This window comes from Larus michahellis, chromosome 2, assembly GCF_964199755.1.
Source record: "Larus michahellis chromosome 2, bLarMic1.1, whole genome shotgun sequence".
Classification (NCBI taxonomy): Eukaryota; Metazoa; Chordata; class Aves; order Charadriiformes; family Laridae; genus Larus; species Larus michahellis.
This window is the reverse complement of record NC_133897.1, coordinates 145,667,752-145,683,969: the sequence shown is the minus strand read 5'-3', so window position 1 is coordinate 145,683,969 and position 16,218 is coordinate 145,667,752. Positions and strand designations below refer to the sequence as shown.

General features: G+C 36.5%; 1 protein-coding gene across 8 annotated transcripts in view; it reads right to left on the bottom strand.

Moving 5' to 3' along the window:
* The window catches only part of VPS13B (vacuolar protein sorting 13 homolog B), a 479,916-nt gene that overhangs the window by 412,312 nt on the left and 51,386 nt on the right, over positions 1 to 16,218 (bottom strand). For all 8 annotated transcript variants that reach the window (XM_074577514.1, XM_074577516.1, XM_074577511.1 and 5 more), the window contains 2 exons: positions 15,973 to 16,154; positions 10,408 to 10,582 (listed from right to left, as the gene is read on the bottom strand). Coding sequence is in view for 6 of the 8 variants with exons in the window: in XM_074577511.1 (XP_074433612.1) it covers positions 10,408 to 10,582; positions 15,973 to 16,154 (357 nt within the window). In the remaining 2 variants the exon portion in view is untranslated. The remainder of the gene's footprint in view (positions 1 to 10,407; positions 10,583 to 15,972; positions 16,155 to 16,218) is intronic.

Sequence of the window (16,218 nt, the reverse complement as noted above, 5' to 3'; positions counted from 1 at the left end):
ACTAATTTATTGTACTCAAAATTCTAGCACGCGAAATTTATCTAGGACAATATTCCACATATCATTCCCTGATATTAGATTTATAATGGTAGAAAATAGGTAGAAATTTAAAAATTCTGAATATAAGTTTCTAAGCACTTGTTTGATTCATTAACATTTTCCTCCCAAAAATATTAAGGATCTTTGCAATAGTTTTACTATCATACACTTGCAGCGAGACCAGAACTTGTCATCTATATCACAGGCTTTCAAGCCTTCTTTCATTAAAGGCCTTCCAAAGTTGCAAATTAAACCCACCCAGATATATTATGATCTTATAGTTTTCGATTTGAAAATTAAATAAAAAAGGACTTCAATTGCAAAAGCCATAATAAGGAAAACGTAAACACAACACATTCAAAAATTAAGGTTGAAAGCCTCCTTTATTTAAAAGTCGTGTTTTCAAGTATCAAAGATACAGGTTTACCTACGCTCAAAAGAGTTGATATGCCACCTGTGTCAAAAAAACCCAAATGTTGGTCCTCTGTGAAAAAAATATTAGAGATAGCAGACAGAATGAAACAAAACAAGGATTTCCACAAAGATACAAGTGAAAAATGCATGCTCCAAGTGAGTAACACTGTGCACGTACAAAAAGCACAACTAACTTAGCCTTCATCACCGCTCTTAGAGGACTCCCGAGGAGTATTAACTGCTTGAGAGTTACCATAGGTAGTACAGGATGCAGAACTGTTCCCACAGGGATGCAATACTGAATGCATTACTTAACTGAGAATGGAAATAGGAAATATTCCATTTCTATTTCCTTATTTTTTATCTCAGAGGACCCACTCTCACAAGTTTTAGAGCTTTTAGTCTAATTAGCCTTTAGTCTTTTAGTCTAATTATTTATACACTTGCGCAATGGGAGAAAGCATAAGAAAAAACACTCGTGAGAACTCTCAGCACACGCTTGGAGGCGAGGACACCTCCTCCCACAAGGGCAATGCAGGCTTCCTTCCTGCTCTCTTTACAAAAGATTGTCAGAGATCAGATTTTGATCCAAATGTAAATCTTGAAACACAGGGAATACAGAAGAGGTGTGCATAAAGTCTTGGAAATGGCAAAGAGGCAGAACTGTCAGATGTAGAAGGAAAAAGAATTCATATGGAGCATGACTTGAGTAGTTTAGCCCAAACTGTTGCTGGCAAGGACAGAAGAAATGGTGGAAGGTCTGCCAAGACAAGAAAATCCGGAGGTGTAGGATCTCGGTCATGCATAACATTTGGTCTACATAGCCATAAAATTAAGCCATCATTTAGCATACCTCTTTGCTGCAGCATTTGTACACAGAGACAACTGTAAAAGATGCCAAATAATAGTTTGGTTTATAAACTTAGTATTTCAGAAGCCATTAAAATAAGACAGAACAGCAGCTAGACTAAAATAGTGATATCTATACGCTGTGAGACAGAACACAGAAAAAGAGGAAGATATACCTAACTTCCGTCAGAAAATTAAAACTATTACAACCATTATGTAATCAATAGTCAAACTTTGGAACAAATACACATTAGCCTCATAAGCAACCCACAACATCCTCTAAACACTTCAAATAATGTAAATACCTTTACAACAAGTAATGCATGAAGGGGAGTATGTACTTTGGAAACCCGAAGCCTCTGGTTTTAACTAACTATGCTAACCACTACATCAACTGCAAACATATAGGGTAGTGAAATATAATGATAAGACCCCTACATTTCACATACAGCAGTTTGTTAAAGGACAAAATGCTCCTACTCAGCAAGTTTCTGAATGCACTCTTGCTAGCTACCCACAGCTGAGATCACGCGGGAACAATCTTGCTTCACAGTGCAGGGCAGTGATTCCAGTTAATGAGAAATATATTTTACATAAATTACAAGATCACAGTGTGATTGCATCTCACTGTTTCCATGTTGAAATCAAGTTTGATCTCCAGAAATTCACTATCCTTTTGTTTAAAGGGTTCGAGATACTTATCTCTGAGTCTGGAAACTGGTATCTCTCACCATAAGTCCGGAACTAACCCAGTAGAAAATTACTCTTTGTGTTTGTTTATTTTTCTGCCTGTGTTAGTTTTCAGCCAGGTAAGGCTGATGCAGCTTAACCTGTGGCTACATAAATACAAGTGCTAGCACTAGGGGAAGAGGGAGGGAATGCATCGCCATCCCTGCCAGCAACAGCAGAAATTTTCTTCTGGTTGAATCAACCATGAAACTGCATAAATGAAACTTAATAATTACTTCAAGAACACAGCTGTAGATGTCCATTCTTGTACCACTAAATAATGCAGGTATTAAAATTCATTTCCTCATCCATATTTTACCTGCCATAAGCTAAAGCAGCTACTGCAAACTCACAGCTAGGATGACATTATCATTAATTATGAATACAAAACTTATGGAATAAATCATGTTAAAAAAATAAAGACATTTGCAAGGAACCTGAGATATCTGGCTGATAACAACCGTTGTGGTGCTGACCTTGAGAATGCAATAGCTCTGAAATTTGTCCTTGCAGCATGAACTGTTCTTGAAGAATCTCAAGTGTAATAGTACACATGCTTTCAGAGTAATAAATATTTTCTTATGACTTTCCTTTGCATGTATTTATTATGTAAGGAATGCAGAGAAATTACTAACATACATAAAAACACAAGTTCAATGTTTGTAAAAGTTTCCCCCAATATGTTTATGCTATTCAGTGTCTGTGTTGCCAAACAGAATTTTATTCTAAAGATGTTCATTTTGGATCTAAACCATAGAAATACAATAAATTGACTGACAGCAGATAACTCATAATATCTACAATGCTAGTAGCTTAAATTTTTGATGTTTAACTAGTTTTACTTCACACTACATATTAAAAAACAGCGGCTCACGATCTATTACACATGCATTACACTAGCACAGCAATATTGATGAAGGAGGTTGCGCATAACTGGAAATTATACCAGCATCAGCAGAAACTGAAATCCTATGTACCGAACTCTAGTCTGAAAGGTATTCCCCATCTCCTTTTAAAAGCAAATGTATCCCCAAGCCTTTCTAGTTGAAAATCTGATGCCATCATAATTGTAGCCCAAATACAACATCACAAAAATCGCACACTCAGGTGGCAGTACTTTTACACATTTAAGAGGTATCATACTTATCACTACAGTGACTCAAGTAGCCAGGAACCAGTACTGCAAAATAGTAAGACTTGAGGGTTTCTTCTTATTTCTGCATTGAAAACAGCATCTTCCTTAAACTCAAACCTCTGGATCCTACTAGAGCAGAATATCTTCCCACCTTACAGACAAACGTAAAACAAGAGAAGAAATCATAGCTCCCTTTTAGTGCTGGAATTGCACGGTCCACTGGATATGGAATGTGACTAGAACATACAAAAGCTTCAGATTCAACTCTGGAGAATCTGCTTTTTCATGGTATATACCTCCACCTGTTAAACAAACTTCCCCAAGTTTCTACTCCTAGTCTTCCCATCTTGTCTCACTGTAAATTGAAACACTACCCTAGTGAAGAACTGATGGATAAGGAGGGAGAGAATGAATCACCTTCCAAATTTGTTAAGAAAACTCCAAATAAAGAATAATGCCACAACAATTCTGAAGTGCTGAAATAACACCAATAATTATTCTAAAGTGCTCCCTATGGTATTACCTGGGTTGCTAATCAATTATTTTAAAATTCCAGTTATTTATCAATATCCCAATCTCAATAAAATGAGGAGCAAACGTACAAGTTAGTTAAGGGTGAGCTACAAAACAAGTGGCAGTGATTTTAGAACACCAGAACCAGGACAAGAGGTAGGGGATCTATTTTCTATTTTAATGGCAAAGGAGACTAAATAATATGAAATATCCCAACAAAAGCACAAGTGCCTATGGGCTGAGGTACATATCACAGGACAATTAATCTCAAAGTGACATGTAAGTGCAGATACCCAATAGGGAGAGGAAGCTGTTAGTTGTCTGACAATCCAATCAAAAAAAGTATTTTTGCTTCATATCTTGCATACAAGTTCAAGCAGATCAACTGGAAATATACTTTGCTCACTAGAAGCGTTAAAAAAAAAATTGCTTGCATTCTGCCATCTACCTTAAACTACTTCCAAATCAGCAGCAGGAAAACATGGCTTATATTTAAGCTTTTATGTAATAAGAAAAAATACAGAAGGCCAACCTGTGACTCACCTTTCAAAGATTCAATCATTTGGGGGGGGGTGTGTGTCTCTACTATAAAAGGAGTATTAATGTTTTTCAAGAAAAGAAGAAAATGGCAAGACAACAAAATAGATGTTTAAAAGGCATTCATAAAAATCTAGGTCTCCACAAAAAGGTTATAGTGCATGAACCAATAAAAATATTTAATATAAACAAATTTAATCCTCCCAATTTAGAAAGTTTAAGAAAATTTGGGAAGATTTAATTTTCCCTCTTTTCTTTTTAAAATTTGCTACTTATTTTAACTGCTGCTCATCTAACTGATGTTAACAGATGTAAGCAATTCTACGTGCCTAAACATTTATTCCAAATTAACAAAATTTGGCCATCTCCATACAATGAGCTTGATACCCATCCTCAGCACACAGGATCTCAGCAACCAGTTACAATGCCTATTAGAGATGCCTACAACACCATTACTCAGTGTCACTGGCTGTTAGACAGGTGCACAATGCACTGACCCCACAAGCCCTGTTTCACAGGTGTCTGTCTACACTGCATCTTTAGTCTGTTGAAATACGACTTGCAAGTCTACCTACTGTTCCTTGGGAGGATACCAAAGTATATAAGCACGGAAGAAGCTCCAATAATGGAGCTAGATGACTGGAGGGGGAAAAAAAAAAACCACAAAAAAACCCCAACCAAATGTGGGGTTTACTGCACAGATCATTTACCCAACAAAACACAAAAATTTGAAGAAGTGAAACAGTATTATGTTCTCCAGTACAAAGATCATATGTATATCTCCACCCCTTTAACCCTCAAAAGACGACAGACAAAAGTGCAGGGACAAGAAAAATACACAGGAAAGTGTGATTTGGCACATACAACCTTTTTTCCTGACATCATTTCAGTCAAACTGGGGATCATTTTCTCCACTGTTTAGGGATAGCTCACCTCTACCCAAGCTCTTTAACACAGTGCACAGCCACTTCTCCTCAGTCAAGTATGGATAGATAAATCTATTTCAGTTCTCCCATTTTTATCCCAATAGAATATTGCAGAATCAATTCCTTCTCCAACATCTAAAGCTCACATAGAATTTCTTGTGTCACAAATTATTTGCATCTGGTTTTCTCAGTCAACTCAAATCTCATATTCAGCCCAAAGCTGGCAATTATTTAACTCATTCTCTTGAGCTGCTTTTTGTTCCATTTGTATCCCAAAAAATTCCCCACGCTAGTGTTCTTACCTGCAAGTTTTCAATAAGGAGAACTTCAGCCCATTAAAAATTTGAGTTTCATAGTATCCATGCAACATTTTATTCTGTTTAGTGTTGTAAGAGTGTTAGCTACTCACATTCACAAAGGCCTTCTTTATTTTCCCTCAGTTTTTTGAGAGTAAAGATCACAACAGAGTCAGTGTGCTTTACAAATATTAGAAAATTTCACAATGCTCCTTTGGGATGGAATGGTACTGTTCCAAAAATATTGCTATTTTACACCTGGCAAACATGCTTCCTATGCTGGAATTACATCTGCCATGGATTTAATTTCATGAAAAAATAAAAAACAAAACACTTTCATAATACAGAATCTCAAGACAATCATTCAGAGGAGGTAGCACCAGGAACTGTTAAAACCACTCTCAGAAGCTCAGTAGCTCATACTGCTCATAATTCCAGCTTCTGTCATCTGACCCAAGCTTCTTGCTCAGCATCTCCTGCACGATGGGTCATGCGGACCCATCTCCACTGTCTGTGCCCCCATGCCCTGCACTCTCCCTCAGCCATGTGACTTTTCATTTCTAGTCCACTGTTCGTATTTCTTTGCACAGCGAGCGCTAGACTTGCTCTGCTTGAGTGCTTTTTCTGTTCTTCAAACCCCTCAGGTCATTTTTTACTTAACCAGTTCTAGTATTTCAGCCTTAGATCAACCTCAGCAACCCCATCCAATTAAATTCCAGCTTTCTCTTGCCTCCTGGTTTCCTTGTCTTCTTTCATGCCTAAATAATTTTCATTTCTAGTTACATTGGTCAATTTTTTCTACCACGAACCAAAAGCCTGTTCTCAAGTCCCAGCCCACCACAACTACAACTGGTGGTTTTGCCATAGGCTCTTGCCCAAACCCTTCTCACTTCAGTGTCTCTCTGCACTGAAATACATCAATTTTCTCCTTCGCGATACCAGCACAGACATCCAAGCCCACAATTCAGGCAGCCTTCAGTCCCTCAGAAGCAAAAGCCCTGTCCAGCCCTGAGCAAGAGCATGGTCCAGTATGCATGCGGTTTTAAGTGAATTTACATATCAACTAAAGCAAATTTCCACCTGTATTTCTCACCTGTAATTTTACCTGTGTATTTTGAATGCTTTCAGCATAACAGAATTGGAGCAGATTTTGCTCGGGCAGCAAAATATATGTTCATGGCATAGGCAACCCTGATGCCAAATCTACATTTGTGCAAGTCTTACATTTGAGTATACAGGAACAAACAAACCACTGCTGGAACAGTCTTAGACTGGATAGGTGACTGATTTTATTATGTCAACAATGACATAATAAAAATAAGTTCCATACAAAAGACTAAGAATTAGTAATAACTGAACCCAGTAAATTCTTTAAACTGAAGGGGTTGGGACTGCTTATTAATAAATACTGGGTTAAACTGCTTAATGAATCTTCAGAATCCTTTCAAAGAGTTATAAAAATATAATTTATAAAGAAGGCCTGTACATTATGAAACTGTAAAGAATTTAGGCACAATTCCAGTGGAATTAGTCTTAGATTTCATGAAGCATTACTCTTGGAAAAAAAAAGTGTGGCTAATATAGCTCAGCAGATAATAAATGCCATTTATTATTGCACTTGATTACATATTTTTTTCTGAAAATAGTAGCACCTTCGAAGTTTCCTCAGAAAAGTTCAAATCTGTGGTTGGAAATTTGGATGACAAATGCATCATGAAGTGCTAATAAAGTGGGTTTGGTTTTTTTCCTACTCAGACACAGATAAAATATGAAGCTAGAAGAACAAAAAAGTAAAAAGTAAACTCACAAACTGATAGTATGGGTAACCTGGTTAATGTCAGTTTGGCACTCCCGCTTAACTACGCTGAATAAGAGGAAAAAAACATGAGCTATTTAAAAGTTTTATTTGTGTGTGTGTACATGCATGTGCACACGTCTGTCTACATATGCCCACACATATACTAAACTCCGCAGGAAACAAGCATAAATGGTATGAAGAAACAGTTGGTGGCAGGTTTAGCCTGTATGTGGCAAAATACTTTGCAGTGAAGACAGAAATGGACTTCTAGAACTGTTTCTACGGCTCTGGCTTGGCCACCCAATAACTACCATCTCTTTTGCATTCTGAAGGAGATAGTTCTGTCAAATAAATATGATGATATAATTAAATACAATGACAATGTTTGAGCACAGCATAGTTGAACAAAAAAATTGCACAGGAAATCAGAGTCTTCCTCCTTGGTAGGTTCTTGTCATTGAAACCTTAGTCTAATTTCTGAACAGTTTGACAACTCTTGCATAGATCAGTGTGAAGTTACATGATACTATTTATTTTTTAGATAGCTATTTTATGAAAAACTAGTAAGAGATACTCAGTTGTTCAAAAAAAAGAACACAAATGGTATTTACAGACAGCAATTGCAGTTCAACCTTCCTGAGGACATACATTAGAAATAAGGATGGCAAGAGACATATTGCTTAAGATTTTACTCGTATTTGGACATAATCTCAAATTGCAGTCCAGGTGCAGAAAAGACTGAGGACTTGTAGACAGATGCCTTTTGTTTTAACCTTAATCTTCGCTTGAACTATATTTCACCACCCATCTCACATCTTAACCAAAAGCAGCCAAACAAACAAAACCCACATACCTCTCCTATCCAACTTCCATCCCCTTCCATAGTTACAACTGTTCATCCCAGTCGTCTTGTTACTCAAGCTAATCTTTGTCTCCAATCCTTAGGCAGTGAGTTTCAGATTAAGAGGTCTACCAGGTCCCAGCTATTCTCATACTGACTTACATGATTTCTCTATCCTTTCAATGTCTTTCCTATATTAAAATGGTCCTGCTCACCTCAGCAGCTCCAGGAATCCAGCTACAAAGCTCAAACAACTCTAAATATATCATAACTCTATGGCATGAAAACTTGGCCAAATCTGGGTGAACTTTGATGGGACTGAAAGATATTCATGGTACAAAGACAACCGCCTTTCTGAAAGCAAGGATAATACAACCCTTCATAGAAAAGTTCTTCACCCTTTCTCCTGCAAGTCATACAATTAAAACATTGGTTAGATGGAGATCTTAAGGAGATCTTAAAATGCACACCAATGATTTTTCTAAAAACTGTATGCTTTTTAAGTCTCAGGAGAAAATTAATATTTTCAGAATATTAATTAAGTACTTCTAATCACATGTCTTGTGTAACAAACTCCACATTTCTTGTAAGGCAAATAGTTCCTAGTACAGAAAACTACTTGAGCATTAGAGAAAATACAAGAGACCTATTTACAGACTTCTTATTTATTTGCTCAGTTCCACATAGCAGCAGCATGACAGAAAACTCTACATCTGGCAAGACAGTGAAACGGTTATCTGTGCCAACCAACACTGAAGGCTATATTTTGGCAAAGAAATTTCCACTGCTGTCATTTTTCCAATAATGTATTTATTTCTCTGAAATCAGAGAAGACAAAAACACAAGGTCAAAAAAATTATAAACTTTTTATGTAAATTGAAGTTGCATACCTCTTAAACAGAACAAAATGAATTAATTTAGTAGTTTACACAAAGTTTCAAACTGTTGTTAATACTATAAACATAAGCATAGCCTAAGAGTGCTGCATCACCTTCACATATAATTCCAAGAATTTTCTAGATGTTATCATACTCTTGGCTGTATGGTAAATATCTCTTCCTACTCCCCTAGATCTAAATTCAACCTTGGAAAGATATCCAAAACTTATGTCTTGAAGAGATTAAAATTAACACACAAATCTCTAAATAATTTCCCTGTTTTGACAAGTAAATTAACTTCTGCTCTACAAAAGCATAAAACCAAGAAAATTCAGAATTCAGAATGACAGTCCATCCTCCCTCTTCTCTTTTATTTAGTGCCTGATACATTACATGAACTTCAGATTCAAGTTCGGATGTTCAAGATCATGACATTCCCGATTAAATTACTAAAAAAGACAGCATGATGTGAGTCAATATGACTACTTGACTCTGTGTTTATATTTTATATAGAAGTGAATGAACAGAAGAGTATTTAAGTTCTAATGTCTACTCAGATATTTTATTTCCCTTAGATTTTAATATAAACTAAGCACCTATATGCATTTCTTACGTTGCTGCAAATTCCTAACAATTCACCTAACATAAGACCTCAACACTCAAATATATGACATGATGCAACTAGAAAAAAAAGAATGATACAGTAGCAAAGTTGGTAGCTCCTAGAAAAGCCACATAAAATTGAGGCTGGAGTGAAAGATTTACAGCTCAAAACGCATCGCTGTTGTAACCCTAGCAATATTTGGGAAGCAGCAGATGGGAAACCATCATACAAAGGTAAAGAGAATTCACCCCTCAATCAGCGCAGTGCTCCTCAAAAGACCACGTCACAGCAAGTTACTACGAAAGATCATGTAGAAGAGGGAATACATGCTATATGAAAATAAAAAGCAGAGAAGACCAGACAACGTAAAAGGACAGAACTACTGAAAACACAGTGCAAATTAATGCTTTGCTATTTAGAACAAATGCGGATATATCTATTGCCAGTAACAAGTTTCAAAGAAAGATGGAAAAACACATCACTTAAACTGGCAGCAGCCACATTTGAGCTAAATAAAATAGCCAAAGTTGCACAAGGACAGGTGCCTTGTTGCACCACATAGTGATGAATAAATCCAAAGTACCCTCCTGTGTCACAACTCCTAAAAAGGTCCTTTTACATAAAGTTTAACCTCAGTTTAGTCAAGACTATCAGAACGCTTTTCAGAACATAACATGAAAAGGATGTTAGAGCACTGCATACTTACCCAGCACAATGAACTGCCTCTCCAATGAACTGCAGACTGCCGAAATACTTTGCAATGATTAGCCTTGGCCATTTATATTTGTAAAAATAATGGAAATTAATGTTTTTAACATTTCTTTTTAAACAGTAAAAATTGTATTTACCTGTGATATTTCCCAACATATCTTTAGTGTGGCAAATCAAATCTTCGCTTTCCCCGTCTTTGAAGTTGCCTATTTCTCCATAATAAAGAGCAATTCCAAGTTGCATTATACGTATAAACATAGGAAGCTGCTGATCAGAGATTGAAAGTTTCAAACTTTCAACTAATGTGTGAACCTATAACATAAAAGAGAACAAAAGCAAGTAATAACAAAGCTCTGCCATCATTAAAGCCAACTTTTAAACGATACAACTTCATATTCATTTTGTACATGCATTCGCATTTCTGAAAACAAAAGCTTCAAAACAACACCAGGCAAAGGACTACAAACAATGACTGTCAAAAAACATACACTCTTTGGGTTGCTACACACGAGATCTTCAGGTTAAGAAGTCAACTGTAATATGTATCGCATAGATATTTTAAAAAACATTTTTTTTTATAATTGTTGCTGAAGAAATTCCTAAAACATAGTCACAAGTGCATCTCATTAACCTTTTATTTTCATTATAGAGTTTCATAAAAACGTGTTTAGCATAAACATGCTAAAGAAAACCTAGATATATTCATTTTAATACACAAGGTTCTTCATTTTGATTATTTTCTACTCCCAACATTGTTGCAAGTGGACAAGTCACGGGGTGGGGAAAGGACTCATTCCAATTGAAGTGCAGAAAACCAGCTCCTCTGGATATTTCAGTTCAAATTTGCAATTAAGCAGTTTTCTCTAAATGAGAAAAGCTTCACAAAGACTGTAATTACTAGGATGAATATTTATCCTTCCTTTAATATTTTAGTATTTATTCAACACTTCAGGATATTTTTATGTGATCATACTATAAAGACAAAACCAGACTTGATAAGAAAGCTATCTTTCATTAAAATAACAGCTGCACAAAACAAAATTATTGTAATAAAGTTACTGTTTCTAACATTAGACATATTCCTAACTTCAGGTACAGTTTCTAAATGCTGTGGGTGAAAATAATGGAAATGGAAAGTAACTACCCATCAGCATTGGCCTTAATGCAATCCAATTCAAGAAACATTAAAAATGACTTTGTAAGCAGTACTGTACATCCATAGACAGGTAAAAATAGAGTAGTAAATAAATATTTGTATAAAAATATGCTAATATACCAATAATACTTCACTAATAAATTTATACAGTAAATTTATTAATAAAGCCACAGCCTTAGTTATACAGAATAAGTGACAACATAGTATCAGCCATTTATGTAGACTATAGGCAAGATTTTAGGTATTGAAATTCTGCTATTATTTACAATTCTCTGAAGGAAAACAGCATGTAAAATCCTAAGATACATTTTGGAAATTAAAACTTCAATACCAATTTTTCACAGCTAGTTAATAAAAAGTTGTCAATAATAAATCTTTTCTGTGCAGATGAACAACAGGAAGGATAAGGAGCGAATAACTGTCTTAAGATTTGGAAGAAAAAAGATTATTTTGCCAGAAGCCTTTTTAAAAGTCACACAAGGGGCATATGTCATAGTAGAGGACAGGAATACCACGTAGCGCTGTAAGCAATGAACATAATTATGCAGTGGCCTAACTGAAATTATGTTACACACTCTTGGACTTCTTGTATGGTACTACCCTCCCACCATGATCCTGGCTCTTACATTGCCAGCGGAACTCGCCTGCCCCTCAGTTAAGTTGACTCATCTCACTAAAAGCAGCAGAAAACTATTTATTTCTTCTTGTCCAGTTAGCTTTCAGTCAACATAGAGAGTTGACTTAGATGACTGGCAGGTCAGACAAATGTCAGCGCTGCTCCAAATAGGGGGAGGCAGGACTGACATTCCCAGTGCAAATCATCTCATCTGTCTCACCGTTGTCTCATCCCATGATGATTTCAACAAGAAAAGCAACGAAAACCTTAAACTCTAATCATTTTACATGTGTTTTGCCACCTCTCCCCACATATACTATTTTCATTCTAAAATTGAAAATAGGAGCCTAGCATTCCCAATTTAAAAGCGTACAAATACACATCCAAGTACTACAGAACTGTCTTCCTTTGAGGAGAGTCAACTTCAATTGAACTCATTAAGATTAGTTTGGCCAAAACTTTTCAATAGACGTAGTCAAAATTACACAGGTTATAAAAATATTCTCTGCAGAGAAACCAAAAGAGCAGATGCTATTACAAATGTGGAAGTCTTGGAAACTTTCACTCAAGACTAAAAAACAGATGTGCTTCACCAAGTGAACAACACAGAAATCAAAGTTTTTGTTATAAAGATCTTCATAGATCTGGAGAAAAAGATTGAACGCTGCTGGCTTTTGTCTCTAGCTGGGAAACAAGACACCAGCAGAAAAATGGCTGGCATTCAGTAATTTACCCTTCAGACACACTGAAGCTACAGGAATTTCATTTGCAGCACACACTTTTTAAAAGCTTTAATCATCCTTACAATAATTCCGCTAATGAAGAAGTTATGTTTACTGATAACAGCTCCTTTTAATTCAAATGTAAGAAGATACAGCTAAGTCTATCAAATAGCTAATATTTTAAAGATGATCTTTTTAAATAACCACATTCTGATGATCCACAGCACACAATCTCCATGCATACAACAAATCAGAAAGTTATCAAATGTAAAATTTGTGAGGGTCAACAGATTTGTAGATCTAATCCTTGCATAATAGTATGGTAGTGAAATACTAGAAAAGATTAAAGATTAAAAATACTGTTACATTCGGATCATTATTCTTTGGATCATAGAAAACAATTAACAACTCAAATATTAATCCAGAACCACATAGCTAAATGTTTTCATTTAATTGAGCACATTTCTGAACATCTTCATAAACAGTATTTTATGTTTAAAGATGCAACAAAAAAATGAGAAAAAAATAAGAAACAAATTAAAAAAGAAAACGAGACAAAGAGAAGTAAACTATGTGCAACATAACAAAAAAAAAATCAGAGTATACAGAAAAAAAATAAAAGACATCTTTGAACAAACTGAATGTGCCTTAAAAAAGGGCAGGGGTGATGAATGGCCACCAACAAAGATAACCGGAAAAATTTAATACAAATTTTATTAAATTATTACCACCTCAGTACATTCTAATCCATGTTTTATTTTAGTCCAGTATCCACTAAAAATTCTAAGTAATAATATAGAAGTAATCTCCATTTTTACAACAGTAACATTTTAAATTATATAGAAGATTGTGTCAGCATTTCCATTAAAGCATGCTGTTGGAGACTTGTAATTTGGCCATAAACTTTTGCTCTGCATTAAAACTTGGCATATTAGACTTCAGCTAGGTAGAGATTACTTCCTCAAAATTTACAGAACTATTTGGCTAACTTAAAACTTGGGCTTTTTAACACTAAGATTTACTGTCTATATGCAGAATCATACTGTCACCACAGAACATGAAGACCATCACTGGTAAACTACAGAGAGTCATATAATGATTCCTTATTATCACTGGACTTCATATAGATCCTGAAGTTATAACGCACATGTTTAGAAGTTGCAATATCACTGAATATATAAATTTTTGTTTATAAAACTTAAAATAAGCAAATTGCAAGAATTGTGAAATTTCTGCAAACATACATGCTACCAGACATTTGTGTGCAAGTATCCAGCATTTTGTGGCAATTCTTATCTGGGTAAATACTCAACATATCCACAAATCTCCAAATTTCTCAAGGTAATCAAAGGTATACAGCTGCACAGCACACAGAAGAAAACACAGGCATTTGACAAATTGGACTGGATGAGGGGATGGAGTGCACCCTCAGCAAGTTTGCCAATGACACAAAGCTGGGGGGGGGGTGGCTGACACACTGGAAGGCTGTGCCACCATACACAGAGACCTGGACAGGCTGGAGAGTTGGGCAGAGAGGAACCTTATGAAATTCAACAGGGGCAAGTGTAGGGTGCTGCACCTGGGGAGGAATAACCCCATGCACCAGTACAGGTTGGGGGCTGACCTGCTGGAGAGCAGCTCTGCAGAAAGAGACCTGGGAGTCCTGGTGGACAACAGGATGACCATGAGCCAGCAATGTGCCCTTGTGGCCAAGAAGGCCAATGGCATCCTGGGGTGCATCAAGAAGAGTGTGGCCAGCAGGTCGAGGGAGGTCATCCTCCCCCTCTACTCTGCCCTGGTGAGGCCGCATCTGGAGTACTGTGTCCAGTTCTGGGCTCCCTGGTTCAAGAGGGACAGGGAACTGCTGGCGAGGGTACAGCAAAGGGCTACCAAGATGACTAGGGGACTGGAACCCCTCTCTTATGAAGAAAGACTGAGGGATTTGGGTCTCTTCAGTCTGGAAAAAAGGCAGCTGAGGGAGGACCTTATCAACACTTATAAGTACTTAAAGGGTGGGTGTCAGGAGGATGGGGCCAGGTTCTTTTCAGTGGTGCCCGGGGACAGGACAAGAGGTAATGGGCACAAACTTGAACATAGGGAGTTCCACCTAAACATGAGGAGGAACTTCTTTACCCTGAGGGTGGCAGAGCCCTGGAACAGGCTGCCCATAGAGGTGGTGGAGTCTCCAACTCTGGAGACATTCAAAACCTGCCTGGACACGTTCCTGTGCCACCTGCTCTGGGTGACCCTGCTCTGGCAGGGGGGTTGGACTACATGATCTCCAGAGGTCCCTTCCAACCGTATGATTCTATGATTATTAACTCCTAACCTTAGGTTCACAACAGCTTAGGACTTCCTGAATCACATCAAACAAATGCAGTATCCTAACTGAAAGAGTGAAACTTCTGAATTATATTCTTGAGAAATGTCCATCAAAATTTATCTCAAAATTGACTATTTTGCAGTGCATGCACCTGAAGATTGTTTTTTATTAAAACTTGGGAAAAGCCTGCTATAAAGTCTGTGTCTCAATTTAAAACAGTTCTCAATTAATTAAAGGGGCACCACTGCTATTTGTTGAGAGAGGAAGGGAAGACTAAGCTTACACGTATGATGACTCAGAGCAGGGGAAAAAACAACAACAACAAAAAAAAAAGAGAAAGGCAGTTTGGTCTCTCTATCAACTCAGTATTTTGCTTCTGCACTGCAAAATGTAAAGATGTCACCTTTGGTCAGTGCCAGGTGACCACAAGTAATACTGCACCCCTGCTCACTAGGAACTGGGCTTGGCTTGCTAATCCATTTCACATGGTTCACTAAATAGTGCTAATACACCAAAGTTTCTTGTTATTTATTAGAGTTTGAGCTACACTTGAAAGAATAACATAAGTAAAAAATTCTTTCCATCTTATTGGAGGCACTTTAAAGCATACAGTATTTTTTTATTTAACAGATTACCTGCAGACATTTTTTTTCCTTTTTTTTCTTTTTTAAAAATTCAGGAAAACCAGAAAAGATTAGAAAACATTACTTACATGCTCTTACTGTACAGAGTAATTGCATCATTTGAACAAAACACAATCAAAAAATCTCATTAGCAAAAGCCAAGCGAATTAACTTTTCATTTTACTTTAAATTTCAAAGTATATTTTGAAAAAACTCAAAACTTCACAAATTAACAGCAAAAAAAATTATTTTCGATACCTACTTTAATAATAGATGGCATTTTGGAGTTGAGGTTATCATAAGTAAAATGCAGACGAGTCTTGAACGAACATTTGTACAGCAGAGGTTCCTGGTAAAATTCAATTTTACCACTAGCATTTCTCTTATCGAGACAGACTGTGCAGTCAGAAAAGTTGATCATCTTTCTCAGTACCAGATCGGTGGCTTTTAAAAGAAGTATATAGGTTAAAAAAAAAAATACATTGCATAAGAAAAACAAGGTATGCAT